At 40.8% G+C, this 24,237-nt stretch overlaps 1 protein-coding gene and 1 pseudogene across 6 annotated transcripts; one reads left to right on the forward strand and one right to left on the reverse strand.

Annotated features, from left to right (window-relative positions):
• LOC124019873 overlaps window positions 1-335 on the forward strand; it is a 54,537-nt pseudogene extending 54,202 nt beyond the window's left edge.
• A 3,954-nt stretch (window positions 336-4,289) lies between these two features.
• On the reverse strand, window positions 4,290-22,662 carry LOC124019874 (poly(rC)-binding protein 2). Of its 6 annotated transcripts, none has more exons than XM_046335309.1 (12): window positions 22,495-22,662; window positions 20,643-20,781; window positions 20,427-20,483; window positions 20,200-20,316; window positions 19,743-19,874; window positions 14,875-15,003; window positions 14,583-14,657; window positions 11,165-11,206; window positions 10,087-10,180; window positions 9,661-9,716; window positions 9,320-9,489; window positions 4,290-5,340 (listed from the first exon to the last, which is right to left on the reverse strand). In XM_046335309.1, the coding sequence occupies exons 2-12, from the start codon at window positions 20,709-20,711 to the stop codon at window positions 5,304-5,306; spliced, it is 978 nt and encodes a 325-aa protein (XP_046191265.1). In that variant the 5' UTR covers window positions 20,712-20,781; window positions 22,495-22,662; the 3' UTR covers window positions 4,290-5,303. The 6 variants fall into 6 exon arrangements, 4 of the variants coding, with proteins under 4 accessions (XP_046191265.1, XP_046191266.1, XP_046191264.1 ...); XM_046335310.1 differs by having other exon boundaries at window positions 10,087-10,159; window positions 14,869-15,003; XM_046335308.1 differs by having other exon boundaries at window positions 14,869-15,003.
• Between the last annotated feature and the right edge of the window lie 1,575 nt (window positions 22,663-24,237).

Raw genomic sequence — 24,237 nt, forward strand, 5'->3', positions numbered from 1 at the left:
GTAGAAACATCTCAAGGATGATCAATGGAAACAGGATGCACCTGAGCTCAATTTTGAGTCTCATAGCAAAGGGTCTGAATACTTATGTAAATAAGTATAATTTGCTAAGATTTCAAAAAGCCTGTAATCGCTTTGTCATTATGGGGTATTGTGTGTAGATTGATGAGGGAAATATGTATTTAATCAATGGCTAGGAAAACGGTATTAATAACAATGCAGTAATGCCCATTGCCATCCTCTAACTCTGCCTCTCCACCTCACCCCAGGGCCTGTATGATGACTCTGAGTGTGACAGTGCTGAGCTACTCAGGCTGCACAGAGCCCCAGCCCCATAGACCCCCAAGCACCAACTGGTGAGGAGGCCAGCCCCCCCCCCCAGCCCCAGTCTCCTGGACAGGCCTATGTACAGCCAACCAAACCCCCTTACCTCAACCTCCCTTCTCTCACTTCCCAGTCCCAGCCTTGCAAAAACACTTCAACAAGCCAACTCACCTCACCTACTACAGGTACCTCTGCAACACCATACTACAGATGTAACTTCTACATGTTATAGTGATTCTTTCACTATCTGTTGTTCTTTCATTATCCGTTGTTTCTTACTTCTATATTTTGTCCAAATATTGTCATACTTTATCTATTCTATGTAAAGTCTCCCATTCAGATTATATGTCAACATTGTCAGAGAGGCATCTGCACTTTGTTTACTTGTTTGGTACTGATTATTTCATGTCCAAAATCTTTTGTTTCCTCGCAAGGATTGTGCACTGAGTGTCGTTTTAATTTATTTATTGGGTATTAGAGAATCAATGTTTACATTCTTCTTTACATTTTCACATGTATTTATAAATGTTTTTCATCAGGGATTTTGTTGTCCAACTTTTTTTTATACAATCTGTATTTTATTTAATGTAACCTCAACTGTATGTAAATATTTGGACAATTAACAAACATTTGTAAGAGTTGAAATGTGAGACTGGATCATCTAATGGTGCTGACTAATGTTTTACACTAGAGGGCGCTATTGAATTGTACCAGACAACAGAACAGAGCATTCAGCAGGGCACAACATTGTGGATATTTCAGATAGAAATAGATTATGTAGAACATACATACCTCTCTGACATGTAGAACAAATGAATCATGTCAGCTCTATTCATGACATTTCTATCTGAACCATTCAATGTTTGCCTACTGAACATGGCCCTGAACAGATATTCTATTGGTCTGATACCGGATGCTGTTCATGATGATGATGATGATTACAGGGCATTAATAAGCATAGAAATCTAATAATTATATTTCTATGGCATTAGACAGGTTGAAGAGAACAGAACAATAATAGATAATGAACAACACCAAGCAATATGTACACTAACCCTGAATCATTCCCCTGACTTCACCGTGGAGTAAACTAAAACTACAGCCCCTTTCTTTCAGGGTCTAACCGCACTTGTTTTTGTTGATGAACTATTGTATTTATTTGGTATTGCAGTCTTTATACTGTATTAACATGCAATACTACGTACTAGGATACCATTGAGAACAAAAACTCAGGTCAAATCTCAAATGGCACCCTAATCCCCACAGCTCTGGGTCAAAAGTAGTGCACTTCATAGGAAATAGTGTGCCATTCGAGACGAAGCCTCAGTCACCGACCATTTGCATTACCATCTACAAGTGTCAAGATCCTAGATCAGATCACTAAAGCATGGTTGTAATATAGTATGTATGGGTTGTACTTGTATTTTTGTCCAAATGCAGATGTTAGTCAGAGCATGAGGCTCAGATCAAAGGGACTTAATCACCCATAGAAACAGAATCTATTGAAAAAAGGAAATCTACCACTCACGAGTAGCAGACTAGTTAGTTTAAGAACAAACTAGTTGTCTGGCAACTAGTTACTTTCCTGTCAGCTAAGGTTGTGTCCAAGATTCTAAATCCTTATCAACTAAATGCGTACTTGTTCACTTCCCTTCTTGGATTGAAAAGGAAAGGACTGCTGTAAGAAATATGGTGGAATCACCAACTCCCAATCCAAATACACTTCTCAAAAAAATAAAGGGAACACTAAAATAACACATCCTAGATCTGAATGAATGAAATATTCTTATTAAATACTTTTTCGTTACATAGTTGAATGTGCTGACAACAAAATCACACAAATTATCAATGGAAATCAAATTTATCAACCCATGGAGGTCTGGATTTGGAGTCACACTCAAAATTAAAGTGGAAAACCACATTACAGGCTGATCCAACTTTGATGTAATGTCCTTAAAACAAGACAAAATTAGGCTCAGTAGTGTGTGGCCTCCACGTGCCTGTATGACCTCCCTACAACGCCTGGGCATGCTCCTGATGAGGTGGCGGATGGTCTCCTGAGGGATCTCCTCCCAGACCTAGACTAAAGCATCCGCCAACTCCTGGACAGTCTGTGGTGCAACATGGCAAGAGGAAGGCATTGATGCTATAGATATGCCCGGTGGATGGAGCGAGACATGATGTCCCAGATGTGCTCAATTGGATTCAGGACTGGGGAACGGGCGGGCCAGTCCATAGCATCAATGCCTTCCTCTTGCAGTAACTGCTGACACACTCCAACCACAATGCATTGTCTTGCATTAGGAGGAACCCAGGGCCAACCGCACCAGCGTATGGTCTCACAAGGGGTCTGAGAATCTCATCTCGGTACCTAATGGCAGTCAGGCTACCTCTGGCGAGCACATGGAGGGCTGTGTGGCCCCCCAAAGAAATGCCACCCGACACCATGACTGACCCACCGCCAAACTGGTCATGCTGGAGGATGTTGCAGGCAGCAGAACGTTCTCCACGGCGTCTCCAGACTCTGTCACGTCTGTCACATGTGCTCAGTTTGAACCTACTTTCATCTGTGAAGAGCACAGGGCACCAGTGGCGAATTTGCCAATCTTGGTGTTCTCTGGCAAATGCCAAATGTCTTGCACGGGCTGTATGTAAGCACAACCCCCACCTGTGGATGTCGGGCCCTCATGGAGTCTGTTTCTGACCGTTTGAGCAGACACATGCACATTTTTGGCCTGCTGGAGGTCATTTTGCAGGTCTCTGGCAGTGCTCCTCCTTGCACAAAGGCGGAGGTAGCGGTCCTGCCGCTGGGTTGTTGCCCTCCTACCGCCTCCTCCACGTCTCCTGGTAGCGCCTCCATGCTCTGGACACTACGCTGAAACACAGCAAACCTTCTTGCCACAGCTCTCATTGATGTGCCATCCTGAATGAGCTGCACTACCTGAGCCACTTGTGTGCGTTGTAGACTCCGTCACATGCTACCACTAGAGTGAAAGCACCGCCAGCATTCAAAAGTGACCAAAACATCAGCCAGGAAGCATAGGAACTGAGAAGTGGTCTGTGGTCCCCACCTGCAGAACCACTCCTTTATTGGGGGTGTCTTGCTAATTGCCTATAATTTCCACCTGTTGTCTATTCCATTTGCTCAACAGCATGTGCAATTTACTGTCAATCAGTGTTGCTTCCTTAGTAGACAGTTTGATTTCACAGAAGTGTGATTGACTTGGAGTTACATTGTTTTTGTGTTCCCTTTATTTTGGGCAGCATTGGGATGCAATAGAGGCCTATGTTTCAACAGCCTCCGTTCCATCCTATCAAATGACTCAGCAGGTTCCATTTGATAAGCTATAAAATGGCAGCTCCTGTGTTCTGTAAGGTTTTATAGATCCACTAGTATTTATTTTCTGGAAAAGCATAGATTTTTAAACGTAAAAAAAAAATCTGAATGAATTCTGTCCTCTTAACTCTTTAAAAAAATATATCTTTCTCAAGGGTGCCAGTAATTTTGGACCTGACCGTAGATGTGGATTTGTTTTGTTGCCAATACAGCAAAAGACCACTGCCCTATGGTGACTGGAGAAAGAGGCTCTTGTATTTTTCCGATTAGCCTGATATGTTGATTTGTCTTACTAAGTCCCTATGGTAAATGTCACGTTAATGTTTTTTCAGAACACTATAAACAGATTTGGCTCCAAGCTAGTTTCCAATATTCTGAATCAAACAGACTCCTCGTTCCTTTGAACGTACATGTTTGTTTTTATAATTGCATCTGTGTACAATAAATATTTAAGAAACCATTTAAGACAAATAAAAATCACAGTTCAAAAACTGGAAATGTGGGTGTCAGACTTTAATGCTGGGTAAGTATAGGTTTTCATAAAGTCATAGCAGTGACCATTCCAATGAACTTCCATCAACTTTAATTTCCAATGAACAATGTTACACACTGCACGCAACACGAACAAGAATTTGTAGTTCTCTTTTCATCTTTATTTCTGTAGTTTTTTGACAATGTTATGGTACCCAATGTCGACATTTCTTTCCAAAACGTGCACAAAAGTTACTTTATTTCCTGCAAATAATAAAAAATTAAATATGACTTGAGCAAAGAAAGCAAAGAGCAGGAAATTCATTTGTTTTTAATCGCCCTGTCTTAGTTTCAGCGATTCATAATATCTTAGTTACTCTCCTCACACTCACAGACACACCAGTCAGTTCAGGAGTTTCTCTCCTTTGGTAGTTAAAACAAATATTTCCTCCATTGAAGAAACATGATCACACGGGTGGGTGGGGCAAAGGTGGAAAAATAGGAATGACACAGAAACAAAAAAAGTTAAGGTGACATGAATACATACAGTTTGAAATTGATTTCAACAAATGCAATATCCATGTCTTCTAGTAGTGTAAGAGCTGTTTGTCATACCCAAAATACCAGCAGTGACCGATTTCCTCTTTAACTTTGTGAGCATAAGTGACATAACCAAATGACGGCGAGTTCTGAATTGCTGCAATGGATAAAATTACTAGGGGATCCGGGATCCAGGATCCAGGGTGGGGGGGCTAAAAATGCAGAAGAAAAAAGATATTTTGTTTGGACATTTATTTGTTCGAAATAAAAAAATACAAAAACTTTTAACGAACTAAACCTATTCAGATTTTTCTACCTATATTCTTGTGATGGTGTCAAGAAAGATATGGAAAACTTTCTCCCTTCAACAAAAAAGAACCTAAGAACAAATCATTAAAAACATCCAACTGGGACACAAAGGGCCTTAATTAAAAACAATAATTAAAAACATAAATGAATGCAGATCAAAGTAAAATCCGGTGGGTGGGCGTGATTTTCATAAAAGAATACAAATAAACTAAGTTGGATAGTTACATTGACCACTTTAAAAGGAGAGAGCTGACTGATGGATCCGTTGGTGGTAGAGGTAAAATGTGGGGGTGATTAGTGCAGATCACATCTAGAGTCTGTTCTATCAGTTGGCCGCCAGTCCTGTAGCTTCAGAGGAGAGCCTGGAGAGAGACACATTGAGAGATCGAAGGGGGAGAGAATAAGCCATGCTGTGCGTTTCAAATTACAATGATAAAACAGGACAAACTCACCTTTTCACAATTGAACCTTCTTACAAACCTCCACACAAACCTCCACACCGCTTTTTTTCAGTTCATAAAATGTCTACCCAATAGATAAACCTCTAGAGGTGTATTAACCATCAGTGGATAAGAGGATGTTGTTTCCTTGACATCAACCTCTTCAAAGAGTGTATTCCATTTCACCTTACAGTCACTGACCTGATCAGTGCTAATAAATTGTAGTGCATCAGTGATTGCCAGCGAAAGGATAAAAGAAGCAGTTTTGGCTCGATTCAAGAGTCCTAATCAAGGACATCAATTTCCTGAAATTGTAAAGGTCCAACAGCCCATGATTAGCAGGGCTATATGATACCAGAGGTCAAATTATTATAGTGATTAAGCCCAACTTTACCCCATGTGGCAGATAGATACATAAACAAAACAAGATTTTAGCACTATAATGAACACTTTACAAATATAACTAGCTACCTCACATACAGTTGAAGTCGGAAATGTACATACACTTAGGTTGGAGCCATTAAAACTTGTTTTTTAACCTCTCCACAAATGTCTTGTTTTGACAAACTATAGCTTTGGCAAGTTGGTTAGAACATCTACTCTGTGGATGACAAGTAATTTTTCCAACAATTGTTTACAGAATGATTATTTCACTTATAATTCACTGTATCACAATTCCAGTGGGTCAGAAGTTTACATACACTAAGTTGCCTGGAAAATTTCAGAAAATTATGTAATGGCTTTAAAAGCTTCTGATAGGCTAATTGACATCATTTGAGTCAATTGGAGATGTACCTGTGGATAGGCCTACCTTCAAACTCAGTGCCTCTTTGCTTGACATCATGGGAAAATCAAAAGAAAATCAGCCAATACCTCAGAAACAAATTGTAGACCTCCAAGGGTCTGGTTCATCCTTGGAAGCAAGTTCCAAATGCCTGAAGGTACCACGTTCATCTGTACAAACAATAGTACGCAAGTATAAACACCATGGGACCACGCAGCAGTCATACTGGTCAGTAAGAAGACTCCTAGAGATGAATGGTGCGAAAGGTGCAAATCAACCCAGAACAGCAGCAAAAAACATTGTGAAGATGCTGGAGGAAACTGGTGCAAAAGTATCTATATCCACAGTAAAACGAGTCCTATACCGACATAACCTGAAAGGCCGCTCAGCAAGGAAGAAGCCACTGCTCCAAAACCGCCATAAAAACTCCAGACTACGGTTTGCAACTGCACATGGGGACAAAGATCGTACTTTTTGGAGAAATGTCCTCTGGTCTGATGAAACAAAAATAGAACTGTTTGGCCATAATGACTATTGTTATTTTTTAGAGGAAAAAGGGGGAGGGCCTGCAAGCCGAAGAACACCATACCAACCATGAAGCATGGAGGACGCAGCATCATGTTGTGGGGGTGCTTTGCTGCAGGAGGGACTGGTGCACTTCACAAAATAGATGGCATCATGAGGATGGAAAATGATTTGGATATATTGAAGCAACATCTCAAGACATCAAGTCAGGAAGTTAAAGCTTGGTCGCAAATGGGTCTTCCAAATGGACAATGACCCCAAGCATACTTCTAAAGTTGTGGAAAAATGGCTTAAGGACAACAAAGTCAAGGTATTGGAATCGCCATCACAAAGCCCTGACCTCAATCCCATAGAACATTTGTGGGCAGAACTGAAAAAGCGTGTGCGAGCAAGGAGGCCGACAAACCTGACTCAGTTACACCAGCTCTGTCAGGAGGAATGGGTCAAAATTCACCCAACTTATTGTTGGAAGCTTGTGGAAGGCTGCCCGAAACATTTGCCCCAAGTTAAACAATTTAAAGGCAATGCTACCAAATACTAATCGAGTAGTATGTAAACTTCTGACCCACTGGGAATGTGATGTAAGAAATAAAAGCTGCACTAAATCATTCTCTACTATTATTCTGACATTTCACATTCTTAAAATAAAGTGGTGATCCTAACTGACCTGAGACAGGGAATTTTTACTAGGATTAAATGTCAGGAATTGTGAAAAACTGAGTTGAAATGTAGCTAAGGTGTTTGTAAACTTCTGACTTAAACTGTATTATCCAGGACAAAGTTAATATTCAAATAAATGAAGTACAGCAGGAGATCTTAACATAAAGATGGCATGAGAGGTGCTACCTGAGCTTACAGCAAGAGAGAAAATCCAACCAAAAGCTTTTAATTAGTAACGTTGAAGTCGGTCTGAGACAAGCGTGCCCATGAGGATGCAGTCTTTAGATAGAACAATCAGGGACCTTCAAGAGGGTGAGCGAGACATAAACCAAGCAGTGGACCAAAGGACATGGAGGAGAGAAGCCAGATCTGGAAGTGTAACTTTTTTTGTGGCATTTTTTGATTAATTGTATAGTTAAGAAGCATGTGGCATAGGGCACAGCCAGGTTTAAAGCAGTGACGACCAAGTACAGACAACGCTATGCAACATCCCAAATGGCACCTTATTCCCTATAAAGTGTATCACTTTTGACCAGAGCCCACTTTTGACGAGGGCCCTGGTGAAAAGTAGTGCACTATAATAAGGAAGTGCCATTTGGGACACAATTCACATCTGTACTGTAGTTTCTATTATGGCTGTAGCTTTAGTACAGAGAAAGCCTTCGCCTCTTAGACTTGGAGCCCAGCTCTGAGGAAAGCTTTGGCTCGGGATTGGCTGAGTGGACAGGGTTACCGGAGGAGGTGGGGCCAGTGGAAACAACATGGAGGGCCAGGAGGGGGAGGGGCTTAAGACTGAGCAGACTGGAGACACAGGGGACAGCAGGGGAGTTGGGTGGGAGTGGTGAGTCAGAGGAAGAAGGTCCTTGAGGAGCCAACAAGGACAGAGAGATGGAGGCGGAGGGGGGCGCCAAACAGGAGGAAGAAGAGGAGGAAGCAGTAGAGGTAGCGGCAGGAGAGGTGGTAGTAGTGGAGAGAGGAGGGCAGAGGAGGCTGGTGCTGTGGGTCTGTTCAGGGTTCGAGGAGGAGAATTTAGAGGACTCTACGCTGTAGAAACAAGAGAGACAAGAAGGAAAAAGAGGGACACACAGTCGGGATGGGTTCCGGGATAGGCTGGTGAGTATGGAAGGAGTGAGGGGTAGACTTCAGGGTTGGGAGGGTGCATGAGGGGGAATCATAAGCACAGACTGACAGTCAGGGAGGGGTGTGAGAGTGACAGGCATAGAAAAACTGACAATAGTGGCCATCAATGAGTAAACATCATTAGAAGACCAACTCATGTTTCAATAGACAATGTGAGTGTTTGAGATCGACTAAGTTCCAGCCGGACTGCACAGGATCACTGATCTACAAATCACCTTCCATCCCCAAATAACTACTCATTACGTGATAAAGGTCAGTGATTATGTGCCTCGTCTTGTTCAAACTGATCCCCTCAAACATGCCATGGATAGGGGTGGGGGTTAAGCAGTTAACACAAACACATTGCACTGTAGGCAGACTAACTGGGAGTCACCCAAATGTCAAAAGGAAGTACCATGGTGTGGGGGTAGATGAGATTGGGTGGATTCTCAGTTCTACAAAAAAAAAAAAAAGTAGGGGGGCTTGGTTGAATACTGGGCGGAAGAAGGTCCTTCTGGAGAGCCACAGGCTTTTGTTCCAACCCAGCTGTTTTAGTTTGCGTTGGGCTGGATCAAAAGCCTACTGCACCAAGCAACTGTGGTGCTCCAGGACCAGGAGCAAAATTCCTGAAAGTTCCCAGAACCCAAAGTCCTCAGGTTTTTCAGAAAACATGTTGGAGGATTTCCAGAATCAGGAGGGAATGTGCAGGGAGGTAAGTTTATTGAATTTTGCAACCCAAAGTCAATTTATCCCCGACTCTAAAAGGACAAAAGATGGTAGTTGGTTAAAAAGCTTGTCACTAATGTGTCTGACCTGGCGTTGATGAGGTACTCTGCCAGGCTGATGGAGGCGGGGGAACCAGTGATGGTGACCTGTCTGTCTGCGGAGCCCTCGACAGGGTTAGCTATCTTTATCTGGGCACCCGACATCTGGCGGATCTCATTGATCTTAGCACCCTGGCGACCAATGATGCAGCCAATCAACTAGGAGGAAGAAAAACAGGAAGTAAGTTAAGCCAATCAACAAGAGGGGAGACAGAACCAGGAATTCAGTTACGTCAATCAATTAGAGAGGAGTCGATTGATAGTGTGAAATGTCTAACCACTGGAGGGAAATGGAAGGGGAGGGTCAGTCATCACTGTGGAAATACTTACATCATTTGGAATGGTCATCTCATGGGAACTAGTTTGGGCAGACGCATCCATCCCTCCTAAATCAACAAGCCAAAAATACATAAAACAAGGATCCGGAACAATTTGGCACTTTTCATGATATGTAAATGCCATTGTGGTGGCAGGTTCAATGTAACAATATCTTAACTGACATTTCAGTAGGTAAAGCCTTCGTCGAGGAGTTGTTTTCTCTATCCATGTGACAAACCAACGATGGCCTGACAGCCAGAACATTTGCATTTTGCCTCAACGAAAGAAAAACAAAAACAAAAAAAAAACAACATAAAATGCAGTTTGCACTCCTGCTGATGTTCTAATTTGGGCAACACACCAGTTCTGAGCGCAGTAGTTTCAATGTTTTTATTCTATTTTTTTATACAAACTATTGTATTGTTATGTCCTTAGTACCTTGGAATCCTTGGTTGCTTGGGGCCATTGGGAAGGGGCTCTGCTGCATGGCCAGCTGGTGTAACTTGGTGAGCTGTGGAGAGATAGAGGAAGACTGTGAGGGCAAGAGATGGGGCAGGGAGGGAGGAGATAAATGGAAAGGAAAGAGAAGGGACAAGAAGCACAGTGAGTAAAGTACCAAAACCATTTCATTCACCATGACATTCACTCATAATAGTAGTTGGAGTTGTGTTCATTACATACCAAACTAACGAACAGTTAGGGACTACCTGGACCTTTTCTGTTAAACTCAGTTGCATGCACTGATAAACACACAACCCAGCCATCTTATTTTATTTCTCTAAAATGGACAAGTGTTGGATGGGTTGTGTAATCATTCTTAATAAATTTGTACCCCATGGTCTTTCCACTGTAGCTCTGGAGAACTCTGACTCGGAATGTTTGCTTATAGTCTTCTGGCAGATGGATATGACACTACATGTTCTCAGTATGTAGGAATAGATATTTCCTGGCCTGTACCAAACAAAACCAACCAGGCCCACACAACTACAGGCCATGGTATAATCAACACAGTAATAGTTAGGACAATAATACAAGATCAATAGTGAACATAAACAATTTCTTAAACCACCCAGTGCTATGTTAAATAAAAAATGTTGAGAATGACGTTACTGGTTAACACACTACTAAATACACCAACTCCTCTAAATGATTTGTCTATTAATATCATCTCTTCACCATAAAGCAAATGTCTCATCAAACCATTCCTCTTAAGGCATTTTACAACCAGGCTGGGTTTGGAGCCTCGGCCCTACAGTCTACCTAACACCTTTTCCTAGTGCACTGGTTGGAGGGAGGGTAGGTTAGGAATGGTAGATAAAAGAAATGGGAGGGCAGGGAGGTACAGAGGATAGGGAACTGGGGGGGTATAAATTGAGAGGTGAAGGGTAGGGATGATAGCATAAGGTAGGGAAGGTACGGAAAGGTAGGGCAGGGACAGGTAAGGAATTTGGGGGAAGGACAGAGGGTAGAGAGAATACGGACACCAGGAGGAAGAAATTGTGACAACAGCACTTACATCTGGCTGTGGTATCGCATGTTGTCCTTGAACGGCGTACGCCTGAAAAAAGAACGTGTTCATAGGCATCCTGTTCACATATCACGATTCGCAGCCACAATAGTATACAGGACAAACGTATGTTAGAATGTTAAAAGTATAAAATCCTCATCCAAGAAATTTAAATGAAAATTTGCTCCTGAACGTATTTAGATGTGCCACAGAAAGGGGTCTGAAGACATTTGCAATAAAGAGGTCTGTTTTATTCAATTTCCGAACATTTCTATAATTTCGCTTTCACTTTGAAAATTTGGAGTGTAATTGTGTAGATAAGTGAGGGAAAATCTCAATTTGATCCTTTTTTTTTATTTTATAGAAATTTAAGGCAACAAAATGTAAAAACGTTGCAAGGGTGTGTCGACTTTCACTAGGCATTGTACATCCATCTCAAACAACAATTTCGAGTTTAAAAATAGTTTGAAACTATTTAACTCTGCGCTCAGGACTAGAGCTTCCATAGTGTCTGTGCAGTGCCTGAATGTTTCATGTCCCCAAACAATCTTTTTCTTCAACACACACAGATCCTATATGTCTATATCTCTAAATGCTCTCAATACATTTTAAAGTAGCCAAATCTTGAACATAGTATCCATATTAATAGAGAAAGATAACATTTCTAAAGGAATGTTAAAGCGATTGAAAACACAGAAAAAACAAAGCACGTTTCCATTCTGCCTAGCGGAGCATGAACTGGGCTTGGATTTTCGGGGATTTTATTCATTAATTCTCCCAGTAACAGTAACAATGGTGGGTGGACGGAGGTCTACTTCAGTTTAGGGATGGGGCTTGAAATAAGTTCACTATTCGAATAATAGCATGCATTTGTGTGGGATTTCTGGATATTTTTTACTTAAGTTTTAAACCTTAGCACTAAGGCACAAGGGAGAGAGGGTGGCGCGATATTGCTGAAGCTGCAGAGGGGCCAGTGAAATGGGAGCAAGCTGACTCTCCTATGACGTATGGGAGGGCATAGCTACACTGAAAAGGTTTTTATTTAAATTAATCATTTGAAAATGTCATGGTATGTAACATGGATATTTTAACTTGGGAAAAAAGCCATTTTCTCTGTTTAGTAGGCCCCTACACTCTTGCCCACAAAAATGAATTATTTACCTTTATTTAACTAGGCAAGTCAGTTAAGAATTAATTCCTCTTTAAGGAATACCTAGGATAGGATAAAATAATCCTTCTCACCCCCCCCTTAAAATATTTAGATGCACTATTGTAAAGTGGCTGTTCCACTGGATGTCATAAGGTGAATGCACCAATTTGTAAGTCGCTCTGGATAAGAGCGTCTGCTAAATGACTTAAATGTAAATGTTAAATGTTAAGAACAAATTCTCATTTTCAATGACGGCCTAGGAACAGTTCAGGGGCAGAACGACAGATTTGTACCTTGTCAGCTCGGGGATTTGAACTTGCAACCTTTTGGTTACAAGTCCACCACTCTAACCACTAGGCTACCCTTCCACCCAAAAAAAATACTCCCACAAGTATTTGAATACTAATGTCCGTTCAGATGTTCAAATAACCGTGCACATCACTATTTCTGTTGGTAACCACCAGAGATGTCATAACAGTAACACAAAACCAAAGGCTGGGCAAAAGTATCATAGAGTTTATTATTGGTAAATTCCCTATAAAAATACAGCAGAACCCAACAGATCAACTACAGGTTAGTTCTCAGAGGAACCCCCCATTCCCCTTCCCAGCCAGCAGTAAGTTGATTAAATGATCTAAATAAGAACATGTACAGTGGGGCAAAAAAGTATTTAGTCAGCCACCAATTGTGCAAGTTCTCCCACTTAAAAAGAAGAGAGGCCTGTAATTTTCACCATAGGTACACTTCAACTATGACAGACAAAATGAGAAGAAAAAACATCCAGAAAATCAGATTGTAGGATTTTTAATGAATTTATTTGCAAATTATGGTGGAAAATAAGTATTTGGTCAATAACAAAAGTTTATTTCTGGCTCACAGACCTGTAACTTCTTTAAGAGGCTCCTCTGTCCTCCACTCGTTACCTGTATTAATGGCACCTATTTGAAATTGTTATCAGTATAAAAAACACCTGTCCACAACCTCAAACAGTCACACTCCAAACACCACTATGGCCAAGACCAAAGAGCTGTCAGAGGACACCATAAACAAAATTGTAGACCTGCACCAGGCTGGGAAGACTGAATCTGCAATAGGTAAGCAGCTTGGTTTGAAGAAATCAACTGTGGGAGCAATTATTAGGAAATGGAAGACATACAAGACAAGACCACTGATAATCTCCCTCGATCTGGGGCACCACGCAAGATCTCATCCCGTGGGGTCAAAATGATCACCAGGACGGTGAGCAAAAATCCCAGAACCACACGGGGGGACCTAGTGAATGACCTGCAGAGAGCTGTGATCAAAGTAACAAAGCCTACCATCAGTAACACAATACGCCGCCAGGGACTCAAATCCTGCAGTGCCAGACGTGTCCTCCTGCTTAAGCCAGTACATGTCCAGGCCCGTCTGAAGTTCACTAGAGAGCATTTGGATGATCCAGAAGAGGTTCTGGAGAATGTCATATGGTCAGATGAAACCAAAATAGAACTTTTTGATAAAAACTCAACTCGTCGTGTATGGAGGACAAAGAATGCTGAGTTGCATCCAAAGAACACCATACCTACTGTGAAGCATGGGGGTGGAAACATCATGCTTTGGGGCTGATTTTCTGCAAAGGGACCAGGACGACTGATCCGTGTAAAGGAAAGAATGAATGGGGCCATGTATCGTGAGATTTTGAGTGAAAACCTCCTTCCATCAGCAAGGGCATTGAATATGAAACGTGGCTGGGTCTTTCAGCATGACAATGATCCCAAACACACCGGGCAACGAAGGAGTGGCTTCGTAAGAAGCATTTCAAGGTCCCGGAGTGGCCCAGCCAGTCTCCAGATCTCAACCCCATAGAAAATCTTTGGAGGGAGTTGAAAGTCCGTTTTGCCCAGCAACAGCCCCAAAACATCACTGTTCTAGAGGAGATCTGCATGGAGGAATGGGCCAAAATACCAGCAACAGTGTGTGAAAATCTTGTGAAGACTTACAGAAAACATTTGACCTCTGTCATTGCCAACAAAGGGTATATAACAAAGTATTGAGATAAACTTTTGTTATTGACAAAATACTTATTTTCCACCATAATTTGCAAATAAATTCATTTAAAATCCTACAATGTGATTTTCTGGATATTTTTCTCTCATTTTGTCTGCCATAGTTGAAGTGTACCTATAATGAAAATTACAGGCCTCATCTTTTTAAGTGGGAGAACTTGCACAATTGGTGGCTGACTAAATACTTTTTTGCCCCACTGTATATAAATGTGTAAAAATATATCAAACATACCTGTCCTCCAGCAAAGATGACAGGGGATCCTGAAGGTTTTGGTCGGTATGGGATGGTGACCCCCTTAGGGGGAGACTGGAGGAAAGAGAGAAGGGAAAGAGAAAAGGAGAGACAGGACAGGAAAATGGTTTTATTTCAGACGTGTTTTCAAAACACTTTTGTATAAGTAAGCAAGAGATGCAAAAATGGGTAGCAAAGAGGTTGTATGGGTCATTTGACAAATTAATAAAATTATAAATATTTAAGCTGAATAAAAATAGATCAACGATTTGAGGATATTACTTACACTTACCTCGAGCATAACCACGCAGATTTGCTTGACACACTCAATTATGGACTGGGGGGTCCCTGCGATGGTGATGGCCCGTTCTGTAGAGTTAGGAAGCATGTCCCCTGCCACCTGTACCTGAGCACCTGTCGACTAGAGAGAGAGGAGAGATTGACTGGTCTGGACTTACATATTACATTAATATTTTTGTAATTTAGCAGACGCTCATATCCAGACAAAACTTACAATCAGTGCTCTGAACTAAGGTAGGTAAAACGACCACCAGCAGTAACTTAGTCACTGCAAGTAAAACCTTTCAAAAAAGCCACTTTCTGCTAAATCTGTGCAAGTCAGGTATGCAAACTGGTGAGGGCCCAAGAAGGTGACACTTTCTTTGCACTGAAACATCCATAAAATCCCTGCTAGGGGGAAATACAAGTTAATTAAAACAAAGAATCTACATGATCAGTCTGTGTGTAAGATAAAGTGGTTAACATGAACCTAACTCACAGCTAAAAAAAAGTAAGAAAGCAATGCAATGTTATTTGTTGCCTAGATTTTACTGCAAACACAAGTCGAGAAAAAAAACAATACACTAAAATGGCAGTTAGCCATGACAGCCTTTATAATAGAAAGCTTGTGACCACACACAATCTATATATTGCACTTCAGAAAAAAAACATTTAAAGTAGAAATAGAATGAAACAGGGATTCTATTTTTTTCTATTATAGTGGCCACTATAGTAGACATCAATCAAGTGCACAAGGCTACATGTGTACAAAAATAACATTCAGAGTAAAAATGTAATAATCCCCCTCACTCACACAAGTTTTATAGGAAAGTTCAACAAAACCAATATCTTTGGGCTACACTGCACATTATTACATTGTAGAACAGATGTCCACAGGCAGAAAATCTACAATGTGCCAGCTGAGCATGATACCCGTTGTTGGCATAATTGAAAAAGTGTATTGAAAAAGTGAGATTGGGGGTGGTGGTAGTGTTCCTTTCACCTCCATTAGAGGTCGACCGATTAATTAAATGACTTAAATGTAATGTAAATGTAATTAGGGCCGATTTAAAGTTTTCATAACAATCGGAAAGCGGTATTTTTGGGCGCTGAATTTTAAAAATATATATACACCTTTATTTAACTAGGCAAGTCAATTAAGAACACATTCTTATTTTCAATGATGGCCTAGGAACGGTGGGTTAACTGCCTCGTTCAGGGGCAGAAAGACAGATTTTCACCTTGTCAGCTCAGGGATTCAATCTTGCAACCTTACAGTTAACTAATCCAACACAATAACGACCTGCTTCTCTCTCGTTGCACTCCATAAGGAGACTGCCTGTTACGCAAATGCAGTAAGCCAAGGTAAGTTGCTAGCTAGCATTAAACTTATCTTATAAAAAACAATCATAAAATCACTAGTTAACTACACATGGTTGATGATATTACTAGATAATATCTAGTGTGTCCTGTGTTGCATATGATCTGACTGAGCATACAAGTATCTAAGTATCTGACTGAGCGGTGGTAGGCAGAAGCAGGCGCGTAAACATTCATTCAAACAGCACGTTCGTGCGTTTTGCCAGCAGATGTTCGTTGTGCGTCAATGATCCCAAACACACCGTTCGGGCGAAGGAGTGGCTTTCAAGGTCATTTCAAGGTCTTGGAGTGGCCTAGCCAGTCTCCAGATCTCAACACCATAGAAAATCTTTGGAGGTAGTTAAAAGTCCATGTTGCCCAGCAACAGCCCCAAAACATCACTGCTCTAGAGGAGATCTGCATGGAGGAATGGGCCAAAATACCAGCAACAGTGTGTGAAAACCTTGTGAAGATTTACAGAAAACATTTGACCTCTGTCATTGCCAACAAAGGGTATATAACAAAGTATTGAGATAAACTTGTTATTGATCAAATATGTATTTTCCACCATAATTTGCAAATAAAAATCATTAAAAACCCTACAATGTGATTTTCTGGATTTGTTTCCTCATTTTGTCTGTCATAGTTGAAGTGTACCTATGATGACAATTACAGGCCTCTCATATTTTTTAAGTGGGAGAACTTGCACAATTGGTGGCTGACTAAATACATTTTTACCCCACTGTAAAACTTCTTACCTGGGAATATTGAAGACTCATCTTAAAAGGATTACACTGGCAATACTAAAGTGCCTATAAGAACATCCAATAGTCAAAGGTATATGAAATACAAATGGTATAGAGAAATAGTCCTATAATTCCTACAACCTAAAACTTCTTACCTGGGAATATTGAAGACTCATGTTAAAAGGAACCACCAGCTTTCATATGTTCTCATGTTCTGAGCAAGCAACTGAAACGTTAGCTTTCTTACATAGCACATATTGCACTTTTACGTTCTTCTCCAACACTTTGTTTTTGCATTATTTAAAACAAATTGAACACGTTTCATTATCTACATGAGGCTAAATAGATTTTATTGATGTATTATATTAAGTCAAAATAAGTGTTAATTCAGTATTGTTGTAATTGTCATTATTACAAATCCATTTATTTGTATTTATTTATTATTATTTATTTGTATTTATTTATTATTATTTATTTATAAATCGGCATCGGCTTTTTTGGTCCTCCAATAATCAGTATTGGTATCGGTGTTGAAAAATCATAATCGGCCGACCTCTAACCTCTACAGTGGCATCCAGCTTAAGCCAGGCCCAGCTCCAGCTACACTTGATCCCTGAATCCACTTGTTTAACAAGCAACGCCTCATTTTCACCTAATTCTCTCATTCTGAAAATTAACCACATTCTGTAGAGGGAAAACATTAGCTCACAGAGAGCAGTTAGTTCATTAGCTAGTTAACATTCCACACAGATTGCCAGGGTCCAGTAAGCAAGTAACACGTTATAACTTGAGAAACGTCAAGGAGTCGCATATCAGTTAACACTATAGTGAATTGGTTAGGTTACTAAAGTTAGCTCATCTGATGTTGTAACGTTAGCTAGCTAGCTGTCTGACTTTATTAAATCAGCTAATTTTCACACCATAAACCTCTATTTGATCAGTTAAGTTGGCTAATGTTGCCCAACATTTCTCTGGCTAGCTAACGGAGAATTCGATCAAGATACTTAACAATGCTGACAATACTTGTTCAACCACGCTTTCTCCCTCACATAAGGGCTGGGTGATATGGCCAAAATATCATATGGTATTTTTCACATTTGACAGTATTTTATGTTTTTTGATTAATAAAAGTTCTACATTTGCTTTATGAGTAGTGGGTGACCCTAGGGTGGCAACATATATCCTAAATTATTTCAATGGGTCTTTCTCCATTCAGATTGTTTTATGCTGTTCAATTCAACCCAAAATAATTTTCTGCATTACCATCAATTTCCACACTGCCACGATATTGGCAAAAATACAAAATGTATTTTTAACCAAATGTTGCAATTGTTATTAAGATCAAAACACTTGGGTGAACTTTTGGAATCACAGAAATAGAATGTTTATTATAATTCTATAGTTGGAATATAACTAATAGTGGGCACTTTGAAAAGTGTTGTTTGACATGACAACGAATGAAAATGTCATGGAAGAGTTATTGTGACAGGGTAGGAACCAAAGTGATGTTCAGTGTTTCTTAGGGAACCTTACAGTCTTTGGCTACATTCAATCTTTTATGGGGCGGCAGCGAAGCTTAGTGGTTAGAGCGTAACCCACTATTCCTAGGCCGTCATTGAAAATAAGAATTTGTTCTTAACTGACTTGCCTAGTTAAATAAAAGGTAAAATAAAAATAAATAAATTCATGTAGCCAACATTCATGCGTCACCTATTCCTCTTTAATTTAGAATATACTGTTGCACAAACATGCTGATTTTAGGCCTCCACCAGCACTGGTATCAGGCTGTATTAGCTAGCTACATTTACTCTGACTCAGTACTTTTATAAGCGAACATTAATTAGCTAGCGATTAGCATTAGTGGCTAACACTATTTAGCTGAACTTACTAAGAAAATACAAACTAGCTGTTTGCAGATGTAAGAAACAAACTAATATTGTAATTATAGAACACTTGTGGATTTATATTAAGATCAAAGTGGAAACATTGTTGTCATCAACATTGTTGCATGTGCTGCATTGACCATGCAGACTGAATGAAACAGTCCCGTGGTCAAGCAACAAATGCGCTCCTCGAGTGACAGGGGTGGGACTAGGTCTGTGTGGAAAGCGGCATGGAAAGAGAGAGCGTAGAGGATTGACTCAAGTAGCGGAGTAAACTATGAAAACGGACGTTACACACTGCGCATCACATTTAACAAACCAAATATTAAAATACCATTATAGAAGGTAAAGTAAAAACCCCAAACAGGTCTGTGCATCAATACCGGTATATATTAAAATACGGTATAGCGCCCAGCCCTACCTTACCTCAAACTTTCCAAATGCCAGTTGTTTTTCGGTTACAGCTCATGAAATACAGGTCATCACCTTCTCACCCCCATCTCCGTGGTCAGGTTTCTCACCTACATCTGTTATCGTTCAGGGAACGCGCTGCTGCAACTGGCAAACTGCCTTTCCACTCTCATCCCAGAGCACGTGCTGATGCTGTAACAAGCAAATTGGTTGTCTCTTCTAACTTCAGTCGCGTGTTGCGTTCTGTTAATGTGAACGATTGGTTGAGCCTTGGATACAGCCAGTATTATTCCAAACACGCTTCACTTGTTCGCTTACAGCCAGTAGTGATCCAAAGCCAACTCCCCCTTCCTCCCCCGCCCAAACTTTCCTCATCTACACGAATCACGCGTAAAAATTTCACCCGAAATGTGACTAGTTTGCATTGCTGGCTAGTAAGAAAAAGCAAGTGCAAATGTGAGTACATATGTTCTCCCACCCACCTCTCGGATTTCTTTGATCTTGCAGCCTCCCTTGCCAATGAGGGACCCACACTGGCTGGCTGGCACCACGATGCGGAGGGTGACAGGGGGCTTGCTGGTGGCCGTACTGTTCGTCATGGAGCTGCTGATGTCCTGGGAGAGAAGAATGATTGATCAATGAACTTACTCCACAACGTCCACTTGACAACATCATTGATGGATATGTGAGAGGTGTTCAGACACTCTTGGAGGACAACTGTAAACAGATGTATTGTTAATAAAGAACCTTTATTCAAATCAACTTCTAATAGTCCTCTAGGATTAGTTGAACACCTCACACATCCAGTCAGTCCCTCTATTCATGCACCTGAGAGGTAGTGTTAATCGGTTCCGTAAAAGTAGCCACATCACATTCCCTGTAGATGCCAAAGTAACAAATAAACAGTTGGGCCTGGACAAGACAGGGTACTTAAGTTACCTCTTCCAGCTTTTCGATGATCATGGAGAATGCTTTAAAGATGGCGGTGGTGGGGCCTGCCAAAGTGATGATCCTCTCAGGACAGTTGCCCTCTGAGATGTTGATGCGAGCTCCACTCTGGACGCAAGGGGTTGGGAAATTCACCATTAGAGAGTTATATAAAAGAGGTGCAACTAACAAAACACAAACAGCTTTAGTGTAATTTAGAAACAGAAGGCATCTGTCACCTCTTCTCTCATCTTCTTCACAGATTCACCTTTCTTGCCAATGATGCTTCCAACTTCCTAAAAGAAAAACAAATACATTTAGAAACGTAATTCCTAAACTTTTAGTCACCTGCTGTGGGAGGTCACTCCTTGCATCAGCAATCTAATGGTCAGCATGACATTACCTAGCCTTTAGCACCATGGGCTAACAGTCATCTGCTGTGGGATCTTGCTCACCTTGCCATGCATGAGCAATCTAATGGTCAGAGTGACATTGAGTCCTCCTTCAATAACACCGGAGTCCATAACTACCACTGGATGGGAGAGTAGCTGCTGCAGATGGGTCAAAACTGGGGTATGGTCACAAAGATTGGATCTGGAGGTAAGACCAGAAAACAGTGAGAAAAGTAGGAAAAGTTAGAATAGTGCATTGGAAGTATTATGGAGCCGAGGGAAGAGCAGGAGAACAATTGAATATAGAATGTGAGAACAGAACAAGACTGGTGGTTTTGGTTTTTAATTCAGCCTATGACTTTGTACAATAATACTAAATAGCTAGCAAACTATTGAACTCAAAACTTGATAGGAAGGTATCAAGTAAACGATCCAAGCTGCTGAAACCATCCAAATAATGCCATGTCACTTACAACAGTAGCTGCTTTTAGTTCAATGGATGAGATTATCTGTAGGCACTGATGCTCTTACAGACTAATCAAATATATGCATAACACCTGATCTAAACTGATTGCCATTATTATAAGAGTGAAACATCAATTTGCAGCTCGTCACCTTGCTGCATAAACTCAACTCTGTACCTTTACAGAGTAGAGTTGCTATAAGTGTTGGCTGGGAGTACCACCAACTACATCGAGTCGCTATCAGGGATGTAAAAGTGTACACTATTTTATTCCACCTTGTACCCATGTTTGTCCTGTGTAACTGTGGGCTTTTTTGGGGTGCTGAATTGAGTAGTTTTTTATTAAGAAGTCATTTTGTGTGAGGTCTGTCATATTGCACCCTTTAATCCACAGCTTTTCAATGTAGTGCGAAGTTCAGACTTCAAAATGTACTCTACTACTCGATACTTTAATACATATCAATTTTTTAACGCTTACTGGTACCCGTGCTTGTCAGTTGCAATCCATAGTTTGATAAATCTATGATGCATTCTGTGTCCCTTGCCAAAACTACTGTAAGAATCTGCCGTTAAATGACGGTCTGCTCCTTCTCAACAACGGCTATGCAGAGGAAAAAATGTTACTTTTATTTAATTTTTCAAACTACGGATATCAGCACCCAAAGAAAAGCTAGTACAAGGTAAGCAATGAACAATATTTGTACAAGTATGGACTGATAGTGGTACACTCCGCCAACACTCAACTCCGTAGAGATGTTATATGGAAAGAGTTGAGTTCTCAGCTAGCTAACTTCTGACCCCCCAAAAAGAATGGGGTCTTCTATAGTATGAGATTGCGTCCATGATTATCATTAGAACTGTATCATAATTCATGCAAAGTAACCTGCCATTAGACTAAAAGGAACACATTTAGTTGGCGTGGTCATCATAGCAATGGTTCACGTGTGCATATTTTAGCTTGCTCGTAGCACACTCCTGGCATGTTAGACTAACAAACAGGTTAATGATCCCAAGACTGAATCCGGAACGAAAGTAACTTACGGCTCAGTTCGTAAATGAATGGACAATGTGTCCGATTACTTGGCTCCAATGAATTTAACTGCGCTCATAGCTAAAGCACGACGTTCAGCCTCACCGGCCGACTCTAGTTTAGCTTTTAGCTAGATTTACGACCTAGCATAGCGCGCTAACTAGCAAGTTAACTGGGTGGCTAGCATCCATATGTGGAGCATGTATACATTGTATGAATGGCTGTGCTGTAGTCATTCACGCTAGCACTGTTTCAATAATATACCGGCTACAAACACCAACACTCGTCATTTACAAATGGACAAGCGTAAATAGCAGCCATTTGGCTGGCTTTGTGAGCTGCGTGCAAGTCGTGTGGCCTGGCAAATTCACGCGGTGGTTTTTTTTGTGATTGTATTGCACACACATATAAAATGTTCTTACCTGATCCGTGTTTTGGGATGCGTTGTCGGGGTGGGGTTGTGAGGGTAGAAAGGGAGAGGTTCGGGAGGGTAGAAACCCGGGGGAGAGTTTTAAAAGGATTCGGGGAAGAGGGAAGTGTGAGATGATGATCGGGCTCCACTCGCTGAGCTGCTTCTTTTTCCATGATAAAATGGCGGTCCGTAAACAAACGTTAAAGCTGCATGCCGCCACCTACTGTTTAGGAGTGTGGTCAATCACGGTTTACAACATAACCTCCACATTTCTAAATCCTCCTACCTAGTACTTCTGAGAAAAATATATATATATTTTTTTTAAAGAGCACTGACTTATAATAGACCCTCCCGCATGCCCCAAATCCCTTCCAACCCCGACTTCAATCTTTCTGTCTCTTCAACATACATACTACCGTTTCACCGACCATACACTCCAGATGTAACAGTATAGTTTCCGTCCCTCTCCTCGCCTCAACCTGGGCTCGAACCAGGGACCCTCTGCACACATCAACCACAGTTACATCCAAAAGTTTACATTCCATAGTCTATTTTTTTTGCATTATTTGGAAATAAACTGTTAGTCAAGGAGGAATTAGATTTCCAAATACATCAGAGAAAGAGCTTGAGTATGAAGCAAGTTAACAAATGCCACAGAAATACGTTTTTGTACTGGAAAGAACTGGACTGTATTGAATACATGCATAGTTCATTCTATAGACAGAATTCTCGAAATAGAGTTAACAAACTAAATCTACATTCATATAAAATATATAATTATAATATAATTTTAAGATTGATTCTCATACACAATCACTCACAACAGAAAAGCAATTTCTTGCAAAAAGTTCAGTTGATCCTTCCTATGGTAATTTACATAGCTTTACAATTAAAACAAATAAGTATATATATGTACATAGAAAGTTATCAAAAAAGTGTTTTGTTATGATAGTAAACTTATCAAAGCATGATGGCTTGAATGTGTACCTATAATTAATCATAAATGGCAACAACAACAAAAAATATGTCAAATTAGGATTTTATGGCACCCTATTCCCTACATAGTGCACGACTTCTGGTCAAAAGTAGGGAATAGGCTTCCAGAGAGTTCTTCCATCCTCTGATGATTAGTGCTCCTAGGTCTGCAGCATATTCAGCAAGTTGAAACGCTCCAAACTTTGCAAATAAAAACTTTAAACTGGCCTCCAATGAGAAGGAACTAGTGGTCAAACTGGGTGGGGTCAGAGCAGATGTGGCAAGGCCCAACCCACTCACAAGCGCTAGTGCAGTGGAGTATAGAAGGAAGCCCTGGTATACATTGTGCTATACCCAGGTAGGGAGGGAGGGTTGGAAAAGAAGAGACCCAAGAGGGAACTGAGAAGGGGGGGCTAGACTCTGAGTAACAATAGTAGTAGTGTGCAGCCATATGCTGTACAGAAAGACTGGAAGAGATGGATTCATATTGCATTGGAAGCCTACCTCAAACTCACACCAGTTGCAGAGAGGAGAATTTGTGATTATGTTAACGACAATTTATGACAGGGCTCCTGAGTGGTCTAAGCGGTCTAAGGCACTGCATCTCAGTGCAAGAGGCGTCCAGGCTGTATCACATCCAGCCTTGTCCGAGTTTGGCCGTCATTGTAAATAAGAATTTGTTCATAACTGACTTGCCTAGATAAATAATTATAAAAAACAAAATTAAATCACCACTTTAGTAGTGCCATTCATACCCTTCCATCATCAGATCTAGCTA

Source organism: Oncorhynchus gorbuscha, unplaced genomic scaffold (genome assembly GCF_021184085.1).
Source record: "Oncorhynchus gorbuscha isolate QuinsamMale2020 ecotype Even-year unplaced genomic scaffold, OgorEven_v1.0 Un_scaffold_713, whole genome shotgun sequence".
NCBI lineage: Eukaryota > Metazoa > Chordata > Actinopteri > Salmoniformes > Salmonidae > Oncorhynchus > Oncorhynchus gorbuscha.

Coding starts and splice junctions, on each gene's coding strand:
- LOC124019874 (XM_046335308.1), bottom strand. CDS start 20,711: ATGGACTCCGGTGTTATTGAAGGAGGACTCAATGTCACTCTGACCATT. Junction 15,004..19,742: donor AGATCAAAGAAATCCGAGAG/GTGGGTGGGAGA, acceptor CTCTCTCTCTAG/TCGACAGGTGCTCAGGTACA. Junction 5,341..9,319: donor GAGTACCTCATCAACGCCAG/GTCAGACACATT, acceptor GTCTCTCTCCAG/GCTCTCCTCTGAAGCTACAG.